This window comes from Melospiza melodia, chromosome 1, assembly GCF_035770615.1.
Source record: "Melospiza melodia melodia isolate bMelMel2 chromosome 1, bMelMel2.pri, whole genome shotgun sequence".
In the NCBI taxonomy this organism is placed as follows: domain Eukaryota; kingdom Metazoa; phylum Chordata; class Aves; order Passeriformes; family Passerellidae; genus Melospiza; species Melospiza melodia.
Genome location: NC_086194.1, coordinates 30,164,390 through 30,182,194, shown reverse-complemented (window position 1 = coordinate 30,182,194; position 17,805 = coordinate 30,164,390). Strand labels below are relative to the sequence as shown.

Genomic DNA, 17,805 nt, shown 5'->3' with positions numbered 1-17,805 from the left:
TAAGATATAAAAGCCATTTATTCAAAAAAATGTGGTGGTGTCAAATCACATACACAAGCCAATATTGAGCTACAAACACAGACCAAACAGTTTTATAAACAGAAACTGGAGTGTTCATATACCATAGTACCTGAAAAAGACCGTTAATAAAAAGGAGTCCATAAGTATTTCATTTCACTTTTTCTATATGGCTCCTTGCTGAATGTCTTTGCCTAAGTTAGTGTACACTGAGCCAGAGGTAGAGTCCCAAGTAAAGCATCTAATGCCTCAGGGCTCCATTAAAAACCTTTATTCTTCTAAACAAAAGGAAAGTCTAGTCTATAGTTTTCTGTATGACACTGAAGTAAAGCCTCTTTGCTTGAACAGTACGGCATTCCCAAGCGCATTTGGCATTAACCTAGATTGAGACTGTGCTGTGGAACCACCTCAGTTCTCCTCCCCTTCAGACTCCGACTCTGGAAGAGAAGAGAGCAAAACACTTCATGTAGGTTGCACAAGGACACTGATGTGACTAATTATATGAAAATAACAAGATATCCTTCCAAAACATTAATGAAAATTTTCACCACACCTAGTACTTCCTAGGAAAGACTGGTAGATCAAACAGAGAAAACAAGAAAGAAACACACAGCTTCAGGAGATGAAGGTTTACTCTGCTGCCCCCCATGGTGGAGCTCTTCATTTACAGATCTGTTACTAAATTTTCAACATGTTGCTATGAATGATTCTGGTCCTCATCTACGGAGCCCCAATGTGTACTGGAGCTGAGTTTAATAAAGGATCAGCATTATTTGCTCACTCTGCTAATCTCTATGAGTAGACTGTACTACTCTCACCCAGGAAGCACCCTTGAAACTATTTGCTTTGCAAATATCAATCAGCATCACCATCCAGCTTATCTAGAAAGGCTACCCTACAGGAAGTATGAAACATGTACAAATCAGTTTTTTAAATTATTTTTATGGCACAAGATAAAGTTCATTTAGTAACAGAAGCAGAAGAAGTAGAAGTAACCTAGAAGCAGGAGTACACATGCTTGTTTTGTAACCTAAAGCTACTTTGCATCATATTATATTTCTGTGCTCACCTGACAGGAAAGGGCTCACTGCCAGCAAACATTACACCACAGATCAGATTTCTGAGGGCAAACATGGGCTGCGTGTTTTTACAGAAACATTTTGTCTCCGTTTGTACTGGACTTTGTAATTAAGGACATCTGACAGAGGGGACATGCAGGAAAGGATAAAAATAAAGAGCAGCCGAGGCATGCAAGCAGAAAATTTTTTAGAAAAGTTTAATTAGACCAAGCTTGCCCATCCAAAATCTAAGTGTGAAAGCAGCTGCCATTTTTATACTGCCACCTGAACATGTGAATTGCTGCTAAGTTTTATCAGTTCCTGCATATTTCCTCCAAGTTTATAAAATAAATTACATTAAATGGATGCAAATGGACCCTAATAATTCTATCCATATCTATTACACATGGATTTACCTTCCCAACTGATGGGGAATTTTTATTTTTCTATGCAAAAAAAGGTAACTTATTCAGTAGAAGTATTTTTCTATCAACATGAGGAAAACCAAGTTAGGGACAAAAGAAACTAGTTCCCCTTCTAAACAACCATTTTAAAGCAGCAAATACAGACCACATAATGTTAACCCGACCATTCAGCTGAAGCCAGTTGCAAGAGTCAGGGTGCAGGCAAGCTCATGCTCTGTGCCATTAAACATGACTGGAGCAAAAAAGGCACGGAGACAGAAAACTGCTTGGCTGCAGGTGTTAGCACCAAGGTACTCGATGCTGTCAGCAGTGCAGAGTTCCTCCCTGCAGAAGCTGAAAGAGTTTATCTATAGACAAGTGGTACTCAATGAATAAAGGACTTCACAGGGACACCACAATCACTGAAAAAGCAGCAAGTGGTGTTAGGCTTAGCCATGCCTGGAAACAATTGAGATGGTCATGCCTGCTGTTTTGTATTTTGAGTCCTGAATACTTCGTATCCTGGTACAACTAAAATGTGAAAAAATAATCATTTGTTTTGCAAAGAGACTACTATAGTTCTTCAAATGAACCCATACCTTCTTCAGCATTTTGCAGCCACTCCACAAATTTCTTCATCTGGTCAAGAAAAACACTTTTGCCTTTAGCAACGTGTGCTTCTTTATACCACTTGAGGATAGCTTCTTCACTCAGAACATCAGCTGAAACACAGATCAGTGTTTGTAAAAAAAATGTATTTTTTAGAGATCAGCAGATTTTGAACATGAGAGGACAAAGATTTTTTATAAGGCAGCATACAGCTAATATGATTGCAGTGGAACAAGCTTTGCATCATCTATATTAGGCTTCAAATACAGAATATTTGATGCATATAATGGGTTCCAGATGCAATAAAATGTGTAATGTATTAGGCTTAAAATAAAGTATCAAATATTGTGCTTCTGTCAAGAAGAGTTCTTTCTTCATCTGTTTTAAATATACCACATAAGATTGCTGGATAAAAGAAATATAATAATCAGCCTGCACATCTTGGAAGTTACCACAATAAGAATTACCATGCTTTTTCTTGCTGTTGTATCACAGAATTGAGCATGTTTCTAGAAGTCTGAAGTGACAGATTCTTCCTGACTGAACACTTAAGAGACAGCCAGTAGGGATTTTTTGCAATTATTTTCCCCTAAAGGTCTTACATTGTCTTTAGCTAATAAGTTTTAAGGTCACTATTCTGACCACCCATTTTAAGGGACTGGCTTGGAGGGACAGCACAGCTGACATTTTTATGTCAAGAATCAGGAACAAAACAGCTGTCAGTGAGGAGATGTGAGGCTGAGTACAATTCAGAATAAAGAAATACTAATAAATAGCAAGGACACTTATTGTTACCAACATATGCAAATTTAGGTCTAGCAACAGACCTCTAGCCCCAGGACAAAGCTCCTGTGATCCAGCCAAGCCAAGTAGCTCAGTAATTGATGGCTGTAAAGGCAAAATCTGGGATCCACAATGGCATTTTGGCAGTTATGTAATACAAGAGGCTAGAACAAACAACATCATCAACAAGAACAAAAAAATCAAACTGTATTTGTTCTATAAAAAGACTAAAGACAGCTTTCTACACCTCATTAAAATTTCCATTCTTTTTGTCTTTGAACAAACTACCCTCCCTGCCCAAAATCAACACATTTATGAACTTCACTGCTTCCCTGAGCATCTAGGGGCTGTCCCACCCCCTGGGTATTTGCTTGCCAAGGCACCAACCCTCACCATCACCTTCTGCTTCAGCCTAAAGTTAGAGCAGATGTGGCAGGGAAGGGAAGGAGACAAACTGAAATAAATGACACTAAAACCCCAAAGCATCTGATCAAATGAGACAGAGGAGACACATTTCACATATGCTGCTGAATAATAAACAGATGGAAGCAACCAGGGATACATTTGAACTTAATCAAAACTATTCCAAGACATTCAACAGTAACTGAATGTGAATTCTCCTTGAAAATTAGGAATTTAGTAAGACTGTGTGACTGGAAATTACCTTGTCTCTCAGGAACTTTTCCAAAATAAAACCTCTTCTGCAGTTTACTGCAGCTGACAGTAATACTGAGAAAATGCAGGGAAAAGGGGGACTGAGCTGGCTCTAGGCTTTTTTCCATATATATAAATTGTGCTTGGTGAACCTACAAGAGGGACCAAAAATTTCCACCATCTTCCTGAAATCACAACCTGCCACAAGGAACTTTTTCTCTAATGTTACAGAAACACTGGAGAGAAGAAAGAGGTTTTGAACATGTTGCATTAACTACTTGCTGGTAGTCCTTAGTAGCAGCTCAAAGGCATTACAGTATTTCATTAATCTGGATTTTAGTTTAGCAAACCTGAAAATATTTCACATGGACTCATAAACCTGAAGTTTAATGTAAAAGTGCATGTGAAAAGATCACATTTACCTCAGAGTCCTGAGGTTCACACAACTATATCTGCAAAATTACTCAGGGTATGGCACACAGGACAGGCAAAGAAAATCAGGAGAGATTTCAGAAAAAAAAAAAGCAACAACCAAAAAAACTAAAGTAGAGCAACCCTGTCCTGAGCTCAAGCTCTGGGGCACTGTGGACATTCACAAGTATGAAGCTGTTGTATAGAAGTGCTGAATCCCATTGCTTCATGACAGGTGACATTTTGATACTGTGCTAGGAAGCACCTTCAGGTAGGAACATAGCTCAGTTCAAAAGAAACAGGACTCAAGTCTGGTTTTTGTCTTTATTTTGATTTGAAGCCTGTAAGCTCAATGGTTTTGTGGCCAAAAGGGAGAGTGGAATTTCTCCCTCCCTTCCCAAAACCCCCATCTGATAAAAGCAGCATGCACTCTCACTGTGTGCCTCAAAGATTAAAACATTCTCAAGTCTGGAAGATGAAAAATTTGCCTGTATTTAACTCCATGGCAATAAACCTCCTACCCTAACAGAGAAGAACAAAATGTCCTGAACTACAAAAAGGGCAACTGCAATGCTCCTTTAATTTCTAAGAAATGTTATGTGTAATACATTCATGCCTCCAGTGCTCATAAGGGATGGCATTCTCCCACCTGCACAAAGCTGCTCAATTCAACAGTCATGCAGGACAGGGTTTAGTTAATCATACCTCTAAGTTGCTTTGAAGCAGTGGGAAGGGAAAATGGAAGGAGGAGGAAGGGAAAATGGAAGGAGGAGGAAGGGAATGACTCATTTTGTATATATATATAGTTATTCCTCATTAAAGTTGATTATAGATATACTTTAATGGCTGAAGCTGAGCACTGCAGTTTGTGGGCGTGTGCACATCATTCTCACTGCAGTGCCAGGTGATGTCAGCCCCACAGAGCTGCTTTTCCTGCAGGTGCAGCCAACTGCCACTCAAACCACCCACGGGCAGAGCCTCCAGGGATGTCCCTCATGAAAGGGAGAAGCTGCAGAGCACAGACTGAACAGCCCAGTCTCTTTTCTTCAGGGGTAACTGGAAAGTTACTTGAAGTTCAGGTCTCAGCTTTGCACTCAATCACCCGGTTCAAATGAATTCCTGCTTTTAACTCAAACCACATAGCCACGGGCAGTGAGGGAAAAGCACACCCTGGCAGCTGCCAACACAGTCAATCAATCTGCAAAATTCAACTCTATTGCAGCTAACTCGGCTGGGAGAACAGAGCCTTCACACAAGGCTTCTTTCAATGCAAGGAATGTCACCCACAGTACAGTTAAGGCCCTTCTGGTTTGTTTTGGGTTTTTCCCAGGAAAATTTTGCATCAAGTACCACAAAAAGTACTTGAATAATTAAGATATTTAAAGATAATTGTAATCCATCAAAAAAAATAAAACCCTGTATGAAGTGAAACTTGAAGATTCCTTTCTTCTAAGTGTTCCCTGCAGAATTTGAGAATCTCTGTCAGTCTGCATCATTTGGTTGCTGTATCTCTGTACTGCAAAAGAATATCTCTGAGGTCTAATTATGCCTCAAACCAGAGTCCTACTTCATATGCACTTGCAATCAGTTATTTCTTGTATTTTGCAAATGTTGTCTTGAATTCTAATGAAAAAGTACAGAGGCTTTGTGTTTGCCATTCAAAGGGTGAAATTCTGATCTTCATGAAAGGGACGATCATTAATTTCAACAGTGTCAAGATTTCACATTTGAAATTTCAAGGATATACACAAACTAAAGGAAAGGGACCAACAGGTGAATATGATATATAGCATGTATTCCAATAACAACAGTGCTTATTTTACCAACAGTGAAGGGACACACTGCAACACCGAAGGAACTAGCAAACAACACACATCTTGCAATGCAAGCAAGGAAGCCAGCAAACTTACTGAGTGCCACTCAGAATTCAGCAATTCTTATTCTGCAGCTGGCTTTTAGATCTTGGTCAAAATGCAGCTGTTTGATAAACAATTGTACTGGCTTAAAGTGAAAACCAGAGAAGCAACATCATAGCTGGGGATCAGTATAGAACTGCACAGGTTATTTTTGTCCATACTGTCATAGGAACACAAGGGTAGAGTAATAATAATAATAATAATGTTAACAAGCTTTAACCAACTACAGAACTGTAGCTTTTGCAAATTATACCTACAAGCCAGTAAGAAGCTGCTGTTACTTAAAGGAAAATAGGGCTTGGGTTTACATTGGGGAAAAAATGGATGCTCCATCTTGTTTAGAGACAGAATAAGAAATTTTAAAAAATCAACACCACAGACTTTCAAGATCTTCTAGGTGCTAATGAGCCCCAGCTGTCAACATGTTTAGGTATTATCAGGTAATTCACAGGAAAGTAATCCAAGGGCTATTTCATGATGGAAATATGGAAAGCATGGAGATGCAAGATGTTGGACTTCCTGATGAGAGTAGTCATAGCACTAAATTAGTCAAAGCGTGAGTGGCATTAGGTGCCTATCATCACTGCTGGCTATTTTTATGCCCAGGAAGCACTCCCACCTCATAATGAGTAACAAGCAACAAACTGAATGTGGATTCATGCTGGTACAAAGCTGCATTTTTATCTGCCCATTCAGATACCTTTATTTGTCACTAGATGAAGTTCATTAGGGACCCTGAAATCTCTCCAGACCTTGTGCATGTTACACTTAAGAACAACAGGAAGGGGAAGAGGGGTGTCTGCTGCTCCCTCAGCACTGACACAGCCAGTACCAGCTTTAGAGGCTTTTTTCCTCGGCTATTAGGAAACAGAAGATACATTGTAACTGGGAAGTTAACTAAATAAAGCACATGTCTACAAAAAGACTCGATGGCTTGTTTTTAGTGGATAGATACGAACTGAGCAGCAGGAGAGGGTGAAATCTACCAGCACCGAAACAAGAGGAGGCAGACAGCATAGCACTGCACAAACCACACCATGAGCCACTAAAGCTCGACAGAGTCAGGTAGAAGAAACAGGAATTGAAGGCCTAGTGCTCCCAGAATCTTCCCTGGTTGACAAAGTAGCATGTCCTCACCTAATGGACACTGTTAACTGCAAAGCTGCCAAAACCATTTGGAACTGATGCTCCCTGCATCCAGCACCCAGCAGGGCCCTATGGCAGTGGCTGTAGGGTCAGGCAAACAGTTGCCAGCAGGCAGCAGGTCTGTCAAACAGGGCAGATCCAGCTTCAGCCTAAACAGGGCCAGGAAGGGCTGGCAGCTGTGCTTCCACATGACTGCATCAGATGGCAGAGGCAGCAGGTGCTTCCACATGCCTGCCCTAGGTATTCCAGGCAGGAATACAGGCACAGCACATATTGGACAGACCATACGGTAGCTCCAAACACTCCTCGAGACATCATGCGAATACTAAACAGTGTTGAGGCACCTGTATGCTGAGGCTGAACTCTTCTCAGCCCTCCAAACAAGCCTGCCCAAGTAATCTCCTGAGTCAGGACAAGAGCACATGGGGTGAGCAGAGTAGATGGGAACTAGGCTCTTCAAGCATATGAAGTTTAATATTCAATTCAGTGATTTATTTTCTTTTTGATTTTAGAATGCTTTGGAATTTCAGGACTGCTCTTGCAGGCTAACACAGTAATGAATCTACAAAAATTCTGAAAGCAATCCTACACAAGCCTATTTCTGGCTTGACCATCAGTCATGCTTTGAGTGCACAGCAATTACGCCTCTCATTCACCATGTCCAAAGCAAATGTTCTTTTCCAAAGAAAACTGAATCCAGTGACTGCTGCAGCTTGCAGGTTCAAGTTGTTCTACGGTCATTAATAGTATTTACAAATTGTAGGATTTGAGGGCAGAAGGACAAGGGGCATTGCTTTTTCATTTATCATGGAGGCCACACTATATTGAAAGAAGGATAGAAATAAATCCACATGACTCACTTCCTTCTACCTTCTGAAACCATGAAATGATTGTAACAACTGGAACTCATTTGCCTTGAACATGTACCTGGACTCAACAGGGTGAACAAAGATCAACAGGTTTCTACTCCTGCTGACTTTTCTCCTCCAACTATTTATAGCAAGAACAAACTGTTTGGCACCCACCCATCACACGCGGTGCAAGACCATTAGTCTCTATGACAACCTGATCAGAATAAACTTGTGAAGAAGTCAATTTCATAATAAAAATGAAATCCATCAAAACTATAGCACCTGCAAAAAATTGGCAGGAAAAGAAGAATAAGAAAAGCTCCTTCTGGTAGAGAGTGAATAAAAAAAACCTCCAACTCCAAACCCCTGAAAAATCTTCCTGCTAGGAGGGTCTGCACTCTCAACGTCTCTTAAAGCCAAGCTCTGATCTACTGTTGAAATCTGCCAGAAATTTATAGAAATATCTTCCTAGAACTGATTATATACAAGGACTAAACTGCACTTGAAAAGACTGGACAGTGCTTGATCCTGCTCACACTTCTTGAACGGGATGAAAGCAACAGAGGGAGACAAGGGCTTGTTTTGGCTTTTCCTGCTGCACACACTTTTTTGAATGCTCAAAGCACAAAGTATTCCAGAATTCAACATCAACACAGCCTTCTCATATGCACTGCTTGGTTCAACATCATAAGAGAGTGGTTGACACTGAGAATCCAAGCACAGAGTACAACAGTGGATTCCACACTTTTACCTTTATAAAAGAGTACCACTATCTTCTGAAAGGCTTTCATGAAGTGGATGTTGTCATAACAGTACTCCTGCACCTTCTGGAGTAGGATCAACTCTGACTGGCCTTGAGTGCTGAACACAGCAAGCAGGGGCGCATATTGCTGAAAGCAAGAGAGGGTAAAAAATAAAATGCATGTCAGTATACTTAAAAATAGATAAACTTTTTTAAAATAAACATCATGAATTTCATCCCTGAAAATGTTTCACTGAAATCTCAGATTTACTCGTACACTGCATTTTCTAAAACACATACAATGCATATACACAAATATCCATGGTTTTCTGTTGCATGTCCTGCATGCTTAAAGCTAAAATTCAGTACCAGATAGTAACTGAATTCTGTAAAATCAATTTATAAAGCCCACAATCTGGCATTACTTCTGTCATACATTTCACAATGCAACATTCTGTTCATTCAGGAGTGATGCTTTACAGATGTTCACAATGTAAGACATCCCAGGATGAAATACATGAAAAAAGGTCTCTAGTTTCACAGGGGTTTTAGAAGTCCCAAGAAACTGAAATAAAGTAAATTATTCCAAGTTAACTGTGATCAACTGTCTTTATTTTTTCTCATTACCGCAATCAAGAATATCATGACAGCCCTTGGTAAACAGCAACATTTTCCAAGCACAGTATTAACTGCTCATGTTACTCTGACAAGACAGTAATGTTACATTTCATAGTCTTTTTTGGTGTTTGTTAATATCATAAAAAAAGGCAAAAACTTGTTTTGCAATTTTCCCCTCTTATTTCAGAACCTAAAACTAAAAATTACACTGAAGGACCCTATCTTTCCTTAAAAGCTAGTGTTTATATCCATATCTCTCCAATTTTCTGCCATCTTAGCCTTTGATGAGTTCAGCTAAGACCACAATCTTAAAATTAAGATAATATTAAGAGCATTTTTCAGAGATTAAGTTTAATTACTTTTGATCTTCAGAGACCTCAGCCAAATATACATTGCATATTACTATCTCATCTGCTCTTGTACTAATCAGCCTTTCTTCCAAGTTTTCAGGAACCCCCAGTTTGGCATTTTCCAGCTGGACTTGCAATAGCCTGAGGTCACAGAGTTGTGGTCTAGGTGACCAGGGCTGCTGCTGGTCTTAGGTGACAAACCACCCATCACCCACAGCACTGATGGGCATATTTAAAAGTACACTTCAGCACCTCTCCACAAAGGGCTAATCCTGAGGGTTTTCTCCAAAATGGTCCATGGAAATAATTAGTAAAACACAGGAAAATCAACTGAAATTTGAAAGGTTGTTCCAAAATGGGTTTTGCAATAATTATCAGCTGTTTAAGAGAGCATGAAATCACAAAAGCCACAAGCAGCTCAGCAGGCTGACAGTATTTATTACTCTTGGAAGGAACTGCCTTAAAATGGCCAGATATAGCTAACACCAGAGGCCAGGTTTTTCCACTCCTAGCACGTACAGCCACATCTTTAGAAACAATGTCAGTGCTTTGGTTAGAGCACTGAAAAACTTGTGCAGGCTGTGAGTAGCTCTTTTTCCCCTTTTAGCTCTTGTAGCATTGAGCTAATCCAAATTGTAGGAAGGCAGGGCAATATACAGTGCATTTGGGTTTATTTAATACCCTCAGCAGAACTCACCCCCATCCACTCGTTTGTGAAGTGCTGCTGTCTATAAACATTAATAACTTCTAATAAAAATCCTAGGTTTTCAGTTTGGAAGTAAATTGTCTTCATTTTGCCACATCTGACTTTAGCCCCTCCACATTCCTCCCTCACTTCTCAACTGGTACAGGCTCACAGTTATGAGTTTTACAGATGTCTAAATGACTAAGGAACCTTCTTATTGCTGGCTGAGCAAGTGGCAATATCATCCATTTCTGTCATATTAAGGAGCAGGGGCTCAGCACCCACTTTGCTGCGAAGTTCACCAGAACCTTGCCTGCAGTGAGAATTGTCTGGAAGATTCTCCTCACCCATGGAGAACATCTCTTCTCTGCACTGGAGGAGGCCAAGCCAATAAGCCCCTCCAGTGTCACAGTGAGGTTACTGGGACAATGAGGAGCTTATTCTGTGACATTCAGGGTTGAACAGCTTGCCCTGTCTCCTCCTGAGGTCAGCTCCTGCTGGTCCTGCCATATGGATGGCACACATGGCTTTAACTGCACTGCCCAAGTGTGCTGGTCCATGGCTGCCCACCTCAACCCTGCTGTTAGGTAGCCACCCATCCAGCACGGCTTTCAAAGACCTGTGAACTAAGTAAATAATACTCTGTGCTCTGACCCATCTCATCTTTTCACCAGGGGTGCCTTGTGTACAACTGATTGAAAGAATGTGGTGAGTTAGAGACAGATATGAAAGCTCTGGCAACGTGGTTTGTGAAAGTCACCTGTCATACAAGAATGGAGCCACACCAGAATAAACCCCACCATCTGACATGTCACACATCAAGTATGTATTCACACACATCCCAATCACAGCACCAGGTCAAAGCAACTCCCTGTTTCCTGGGACATGGACACACAGCAGGGCACAGAACTGAGCTCTGTACCATCCTAACACTGCTATTCCACTTTCTGGGGTTGGCTCAGACACTGAGGTAGCTGAGAGCCCTAAGAGAAGGATCCAAGATCTGTCTCCACCTATCCTAAGAGGAAGGATGTGAAAAATGCTGTTTCATTTTCAAAGACTGAACTGTAAAGAATCAGCTATCAAAGTCTTTATTTCTGTTTTTCTTGCTTCTATTAAAATCTTACTCCTGAGTCCAAATAGTAAATAACCCAAACAAATTTTCCTCAGTTTTTAGAAAGTGGATGCACCTAGAAAGATTCCTATCTTATGCAGGCAAGATGCCTTGCCTAATTCATTGGGGTGATGCATAGGACTAAACATCCAGTCAGCAAGATTTGTACAAAGCCAGCTATGTTTCTCTTTTCCCAGAGTTCAAATATTCCAGAAAGTGTTTGTTAATTTGCCCTGCAGTACTAGACAATAAATCTCAATGGAAACTTTGTTACAACTCAAAGAGAGATAATCAAATTTTACATCAAAGGAACAAGAAAAACAATGTCTCTCCTCCTTCTGGAAACTATCTTGTCTTTCTCCTGCTATTTGAGCAGATATTACTTGAGAAAACTTGAAGGCATTCATTCTTACCATCAAAGACTACAGAGTATCCCAAGAGACTGCATTTCTAGGATTACTGATTGGGAAACCAAATTCAGACAAAAGGACAGCAGCAGTAGGAGCTAAACCAACATGGGAACACCCAAGTACGGAGACATCCAATATGAAGAAAGATCTATTTTACCATAAAGAATAAATCCCGGATTGCTTCTGTTCCAAGGCAAACCTTTGAAGCCCTGGCTATGAGGGAGCATTCTCCTGCTCACAGATTACCTGCTTCAAAGACTAAGTTTGCTGAAAAGCTTCTGCTCTCACATCCAGTGTCTTGCACTGCACAATTACTTCAGACTTAGATGAGGAATACCAACGATGGCAGTGATTGATGCTTCTGCATTGGTTTGGTGTTTCTTTTCCATCCTAAGGTCTTCAGAGTTTTTGTACCAACATGGAGTGGTGGTACTGCAATACTGCAGCCTGTCTTTCTATGTATACAGTTCCCTCATCCTCAAGGACAGTAGCTGGATCAGAGATAACCACACTGTATGTACACACAGTCCAAGCCAGCTCACCTGACAAGTCACTGAGCATCCAGCTACCACAGCCAACATTGGCAACAACCAATTCACAGATGCTGGCCTTGGCATTCCTGCCTGGATCTACCCAGCCCTCTGCACAGCCAGCATAGGTGCTGCCTCACCATGCTCCCAAAATGTCTTTGCTCCTGGCAAAGACATTGCAAAGGCAGTTCCTGCAGGTTTACTAGTCAGGTCTGAGCAGGCTGAGTCCCTGCAGTCACTTAGCCCTGCCCCAGTGCAAGGAGCCTCTCAGGGCCCTGGCACCCTGGGAAAGCACAAGGAAGAGAGGCTCAGGCTGTGACCACCTTGGCTTGCCCTGGCACTGTGGGACTCAGGGCACTCAATGATCTGGAATACCTCAGCCCTCAGCATGCATTTGACACAAGTCAGACTATACACAATGCTTGGTATGCTCAGCATCAGCCTTCAAAAATCTAAATCTCCTGGATTTAAACAGGTAAAAAACTTTGATAGCCCAAGAATGTGTTCTGTAAATTCTTCCCCTCTTCACCCATGCACGCACCTTTAGATGTTTGAGGGCCTGCTCTGCCACCAGCTCTTCTTTCTTGTTCCATTCCACAGCATTCATGACACAGGTCCAAAGGAGACCAATCACTGCTGGCTCTGGCAGCTCATTTCTTTTCATTTCCTCTTTTACATAGAGCACTACCTGGGGAAGGAAATAAGGGACATTTCCAATGAACCAGAAATGATGCTGACTTTCCAAACCCTTGTAGTCTTTTTCAACATCATGGTGTAGAAGCATTAAGAAACAAAATTAGAACAAGATTTTGACCCTTCCCTCCAACCTAACAGTTAATGCAGTTAAAGGAAATACATCCTCAAGGATAAGTGAAGGAAAACCACCCCCATCCCACAGACAACCACATTTGGAAATATAGAGAATATTTGGTTGCTTTAGTCTCAAGCACAGAGTGAACGGATGAATAAATTAAAATAGTTTAAAGAAAAACAGAGGAAATCTGTTCCTCTCTACCTAATGTTGATTTAAGTCCTTGATTATTATTATATAAACAGAAAGTTTTTACCTCCTTAATTGGGCATTCCTGAGAGAGACGTTCTTGCAGTTCTTTTTGAAGTTCTTTACGAGTCCCCAGTGACTGCTGAACTCTAAGGAAATCTGAGAGCTCTTTCAGACCTGCTTCAGTAAAATACTTGGCAAAATGGTCCACATTTTGCCTGTTGGCTGGAAATAGCTCCTAAAAAGACAGGAATGCTGTCTGTTAAATAACCATCTATGACTCTTGACAGAATGGAAAGAACATTTTTTTAAGAATGAACAGTGGGAATAATCTGTTACTTCACTTAAAACACTGCTTGTATGCACACTTGAAAAGTCAACACTTCATTCATATTGCAGTGTTTCACTGTAGTGGAGGGAAAAAATGATGTCCAGTTACACAAATAAGCCTAACACCCACTCCATGTGAAGTGCATGTACTTATGAACAGCCATGAGCCAAACATGTTGCTCAAAGCAGTCCTAAGAGAACCATATTTTTTCCAGATTCCAAGAGTCTTGTAGGGAAAGTACAAAGGAATAGATGGCAAAGCACATTTATCATTCTCTCCCAGTGCATCCACACATTTATCTCTTAAGAAAAATACATACTGAACAATACATAAGTGGCCCAGGCACCCTGACCTACCACTAATGCATCATTTAACAAAAATCACAAAATCCACTATGCACTGTTAACATTAACTCCTGTAAGCATTTCTAATTAAAAAGCACTGTCAATTTATTAAAGCCCAGCTACTTAGAAAAGTTAAAATTATTCTTAAAAATCACTACAGCAAATGCACCATCACGGGAAGCATTTAATGGCATTTGCTCACCATCCATTCTTGGTGTCTTAACAATGATCTGTGGGATGGATAACACTTTTTTTAATAAAGAAGCTGGAGACTTTCCATCTATTTACTTACTGACTAATTAAATTAAGAAACTTTCATGAAGGCATCTATGCTAGGCAACATCATCTGATACTTTCCAGTTGTTTAACTGAGCAGAGTAATGAGAGCCAACAACTGAAAGTTTGTCAGTCAAGCCTGAAATAGAAATAAGATGCAATTTTCTTCCCTGCCCTCTCCACACAAAAACCAGTGTAATTAGCCCCTTTCCCAGTTAATGGCAAATTATTTAAGACTTGGACACTTAAAATCAAGTACAAATTGAAGAGATGGAGGAGCATGGGAGGCTCCTTACTTAGGATACTTGCTTAATTACATATTACTGAGGTAGAAACAGGAAATACTGCTGAGTCTCCAGGCACTGCTACACAGGATGTGTATTTGCTGCATTATCATAGCAGCAATCTTTCTGAAGGATTAAAAAACCCCAAATGCTCTTCAGAAAGATGCTGAGAGAAAAAGGCACATGAAATTGCTACATATTCATCTATTCTCTGAATATCTTGCTACAAACCCAGAACACAGGTTTTGAGTCCTAAGGCTGAAAGCCTTCTGCACTGTACCTACCAGGTCTGCTGCCACCACTGCAGGACCATTTATGCTCCCTAGATGGCTACTGCTGCAGAAAATGAGCTTACTATTCATTTACTATACCATTTAAACACTGCTGCTTCAGAAAGCTACATTCAAATCTAACTCCTTATACTTTATATACCATTTGCAAAAGGAAAACATGTTTAAAGAAATAGAGCTTCTCATGCCCATATGCTGGTATGTTTAGTTAGCAGTGGTTAGGAAAAAAACACCATTTATTTAATTCCCAAGCCCCATATATACAGCCTCTCAGAAGGCATCTGACTACAGGAAAAACAGAGACAGAATGTAAAACCATGTGATACTTAATATTCCTGAACCTGTATCAGTGCTACAGCCATAACAATATTGCTGTGTTTCAAAACATTTTAGAAATGCTAACAGAGTCTGAGGGGGAGTTAACATGCTTACAGCAAACTACCATCTGCATTTCATTTCCTTCTTTCTCCCTGGGAGAGATAAAGATTATTGAAAATACATTGTACTTACTAGCAATCTCTTATCGAGGTTGGCTTTTCTTAAAGCAGAGGTAACAGAATTGGCATCTTTCTCTGCCATCCATGCTTTAAAAAGCTTTACAGCGAAAGAGGCTGCAATCCCTATCAGAGAAAAGCACAAAACCTGTTTCAGTAATTTTCAACATAAATTAGAGCTGACTATAAGAAGTTCAAGGTTACAAAAAAGTTACAAGACTGTGGAATGAAAATACATTTTTGACAACAGAAACAAACATATAGAGCTGAAATGCCTATTTTCTTCTTTAATGCAAAATTAGTTTTCTGAATTATGCTAGATTGTTTGAAAATCTTTTCATTTGGTATTGCCCATCTCCATTTAGTTGTTCAAATATTTTCCTTGCAATTATTTTTCCTACATTCCCAATTCACAGACTAAGTACAATGCAAGAGGAAAAATTATGCATTAAATGGACAGGAAACAAAGGCATAAAGCAATAAAGAATAATCAAGAACAAGAACTAAAAAAACACATATTCAGATTTTTTCTTAGCAAATCCTGGAATAGGTTAAATAACTTTGGGTTAAATAACTTTGCATTTCAAGGTGACTGATTGTACAATGTTCTCCTAGGAGGCATTTAGTAGCCAGTTTTACCAGGCACGAACACTAGTTCAAGTGAAAAAATTCCTTCCTCGAGGCAAAAGTTAGTATTTTGTGTATTAAATCAAACTAACTCTACCTCCACAGCTGTGGATTTCCCAGGGGAGTTAATAAACCATTAAGCCCACATGTCCCATTTCCTAGAGCAGCAGCACCACCACAACTGCTCCAGGTTCTCCACTGCAAGGGCAGGGAGCTGAAGGAAGCTGAAGGTCTGGGAGATGGAGCTCATCCGTGAGGAATGCTGCCTGTAGGTCAGTTATGATTCTCCATCCCACACTCACACCAACACCAGGGCTACTGAAGGCAGTGGTAATGGTAATGCATAACCAATAGCACTATCCTAGGCTACAGCTGCCCACTGTGGTTTTCTGTCTCACCTCCAGATAGTCCAGAAGCTCTCAGAGCTACACAGGACCTACTGGTGAGAAGGAGCTTCATCACTCTTAGCCACTTTATAGATAGATATTCATTATTTTTATTTCTAGGATAGTTTGACTAAATGATTCACTGAACAAGAACAGAAGAGATTATTCCCAGACCCTGTGAAGTTCACTGACTTTACACATCTTGACTGTGTAAGTTTTGGCAAGCTTATTTCAGGAGCTTAGTGGTCAGACATGATCCTTAGACAAATATTGTACAGAACCAGGGATGCACCATGCCAGACCAAGAGAGGCCTCAAAATACTTCCTGGGCTTGGTTTACATGTTGGACATGATGCAGCAATCCTAAGTGCTGCAAGCTGACTAACCAAGACTAACAAAGCCTGGTCAGCCAGTAGGTGACCTAGGCACCTACTGCAAACACCCTTCAGCCTATCCATGAGCTTATGTGCCCAGTACCAAACTTGAATGGAATGGTCTCTGTCACCAAGCATTGTCCCAATACACATATCCTATACATTTCTGCTAGTTTTAGCTTAAAACAAAGTAAGTTTTATGCCAGTATCAGTATTAGAGGGTGTGCTGTTTTCAGCTGGGGTAGAGTTAATTTTTTTCACAGTGGCTGTATGGGGCTTTATTTTGGATTTATGCTGAACACTGGATTGATAATACAGATACATTTTTGTTATTCCTGAGCAGGGCTTACAAAGAGCCAAGACCTTTTCTGCTGGCTAGGAAGCTGGGAGGAGACACAGCTGGGACAGATGACCCCAACTGACCACAGGGATATTCCAGACCATGTGACATCATGCTCAGCATAAGAAGTAGGGAAAAGAAGCAAAAAGGGAAGAACATTTTAAGTGTCTTCCTAAGCACCCATTACATGTGATGGCGCCCTGCTCTCCTGGAGGTGGCTGAACACCTGTCCATGGGAGGCAGTGAACTAATTCCTTGTTTTGCTTTCCCTGTGTGTGCAACTTTTGCTTTCCCCATTAAACTTTATCTCAACCCATGCGTTCTCCAGATTTTACCCCTCCCATTCTCTCCTTGATCCTGCTGGTGTGGGAGTCAGCAAGCAGCTGTGTGGGGCTTGACTGCTGGCTGGGATTACACCAAAACAGGGGAAGGCTGTTCTAGGGCTTCACTACCCACACATTTTCAAACTTACTTCTCATTTACAGCCCAAATTTATCACAAGCCTGCTCCTATACTCTGTGCATGTGCTGCCACTCTTTTCCTTTAAATAGCTCTTCTCTTTATGTTTGCTTCATTGTTTTCCCCCTTATTTGAAGAAAGCAATTTCAGTCATATATTTTATTGACTAGCCCCATTAGCTGCTCTTTGCATTTGCATTACTTTGCCAGCACAGGGGACAAGAAGGGTACACTCAACCTTGGCAAGATTCCACCACCACCTAGACCTTTCTCTGTCTCTACTACAAGTATGTCAGCAATCC

General features: G+C 40.6%; 1 protein-coding gene across 1 annotated transcript in view; it reads right to left on the bottom strand.

Moving 5' to 3' along the window:
- BZW2 (basic leucine zipper and W2 domains 2) overlaps nt 1-17,805 on the bottom strand; it is a 55,264-nt gene continuing 37,459 nt past the window's right edge. Inside the window, exons 7-12 of the mRNA XM_063152487.1 lie at nt 15,335-15,444; nt 13,367-13,537; nt 12,841-12,987; nt 8,602-8,740; nt 2,080-2,202; nt 1-455 (exon numbers count right to left, since the gene is read on the bottom strand). Coding sequence (XP_063008557.1) covers nt 427-455; nt 2,080-2,202; nt 8,602-8,740; nt 12,841-12,987; nt 13,367-13,537; nt 15,335-15,444 — 719 coding nt within the window. The 3' untranslated portion in view covers nt 1-426. The remainder of the gene's footprint in view (nt 456-2,079; nt 2,203-8,601; nt 8,741-12,840; nt 12,988-13,366; nt 13,538-15,334; nt 15,445-17,805) is intronic.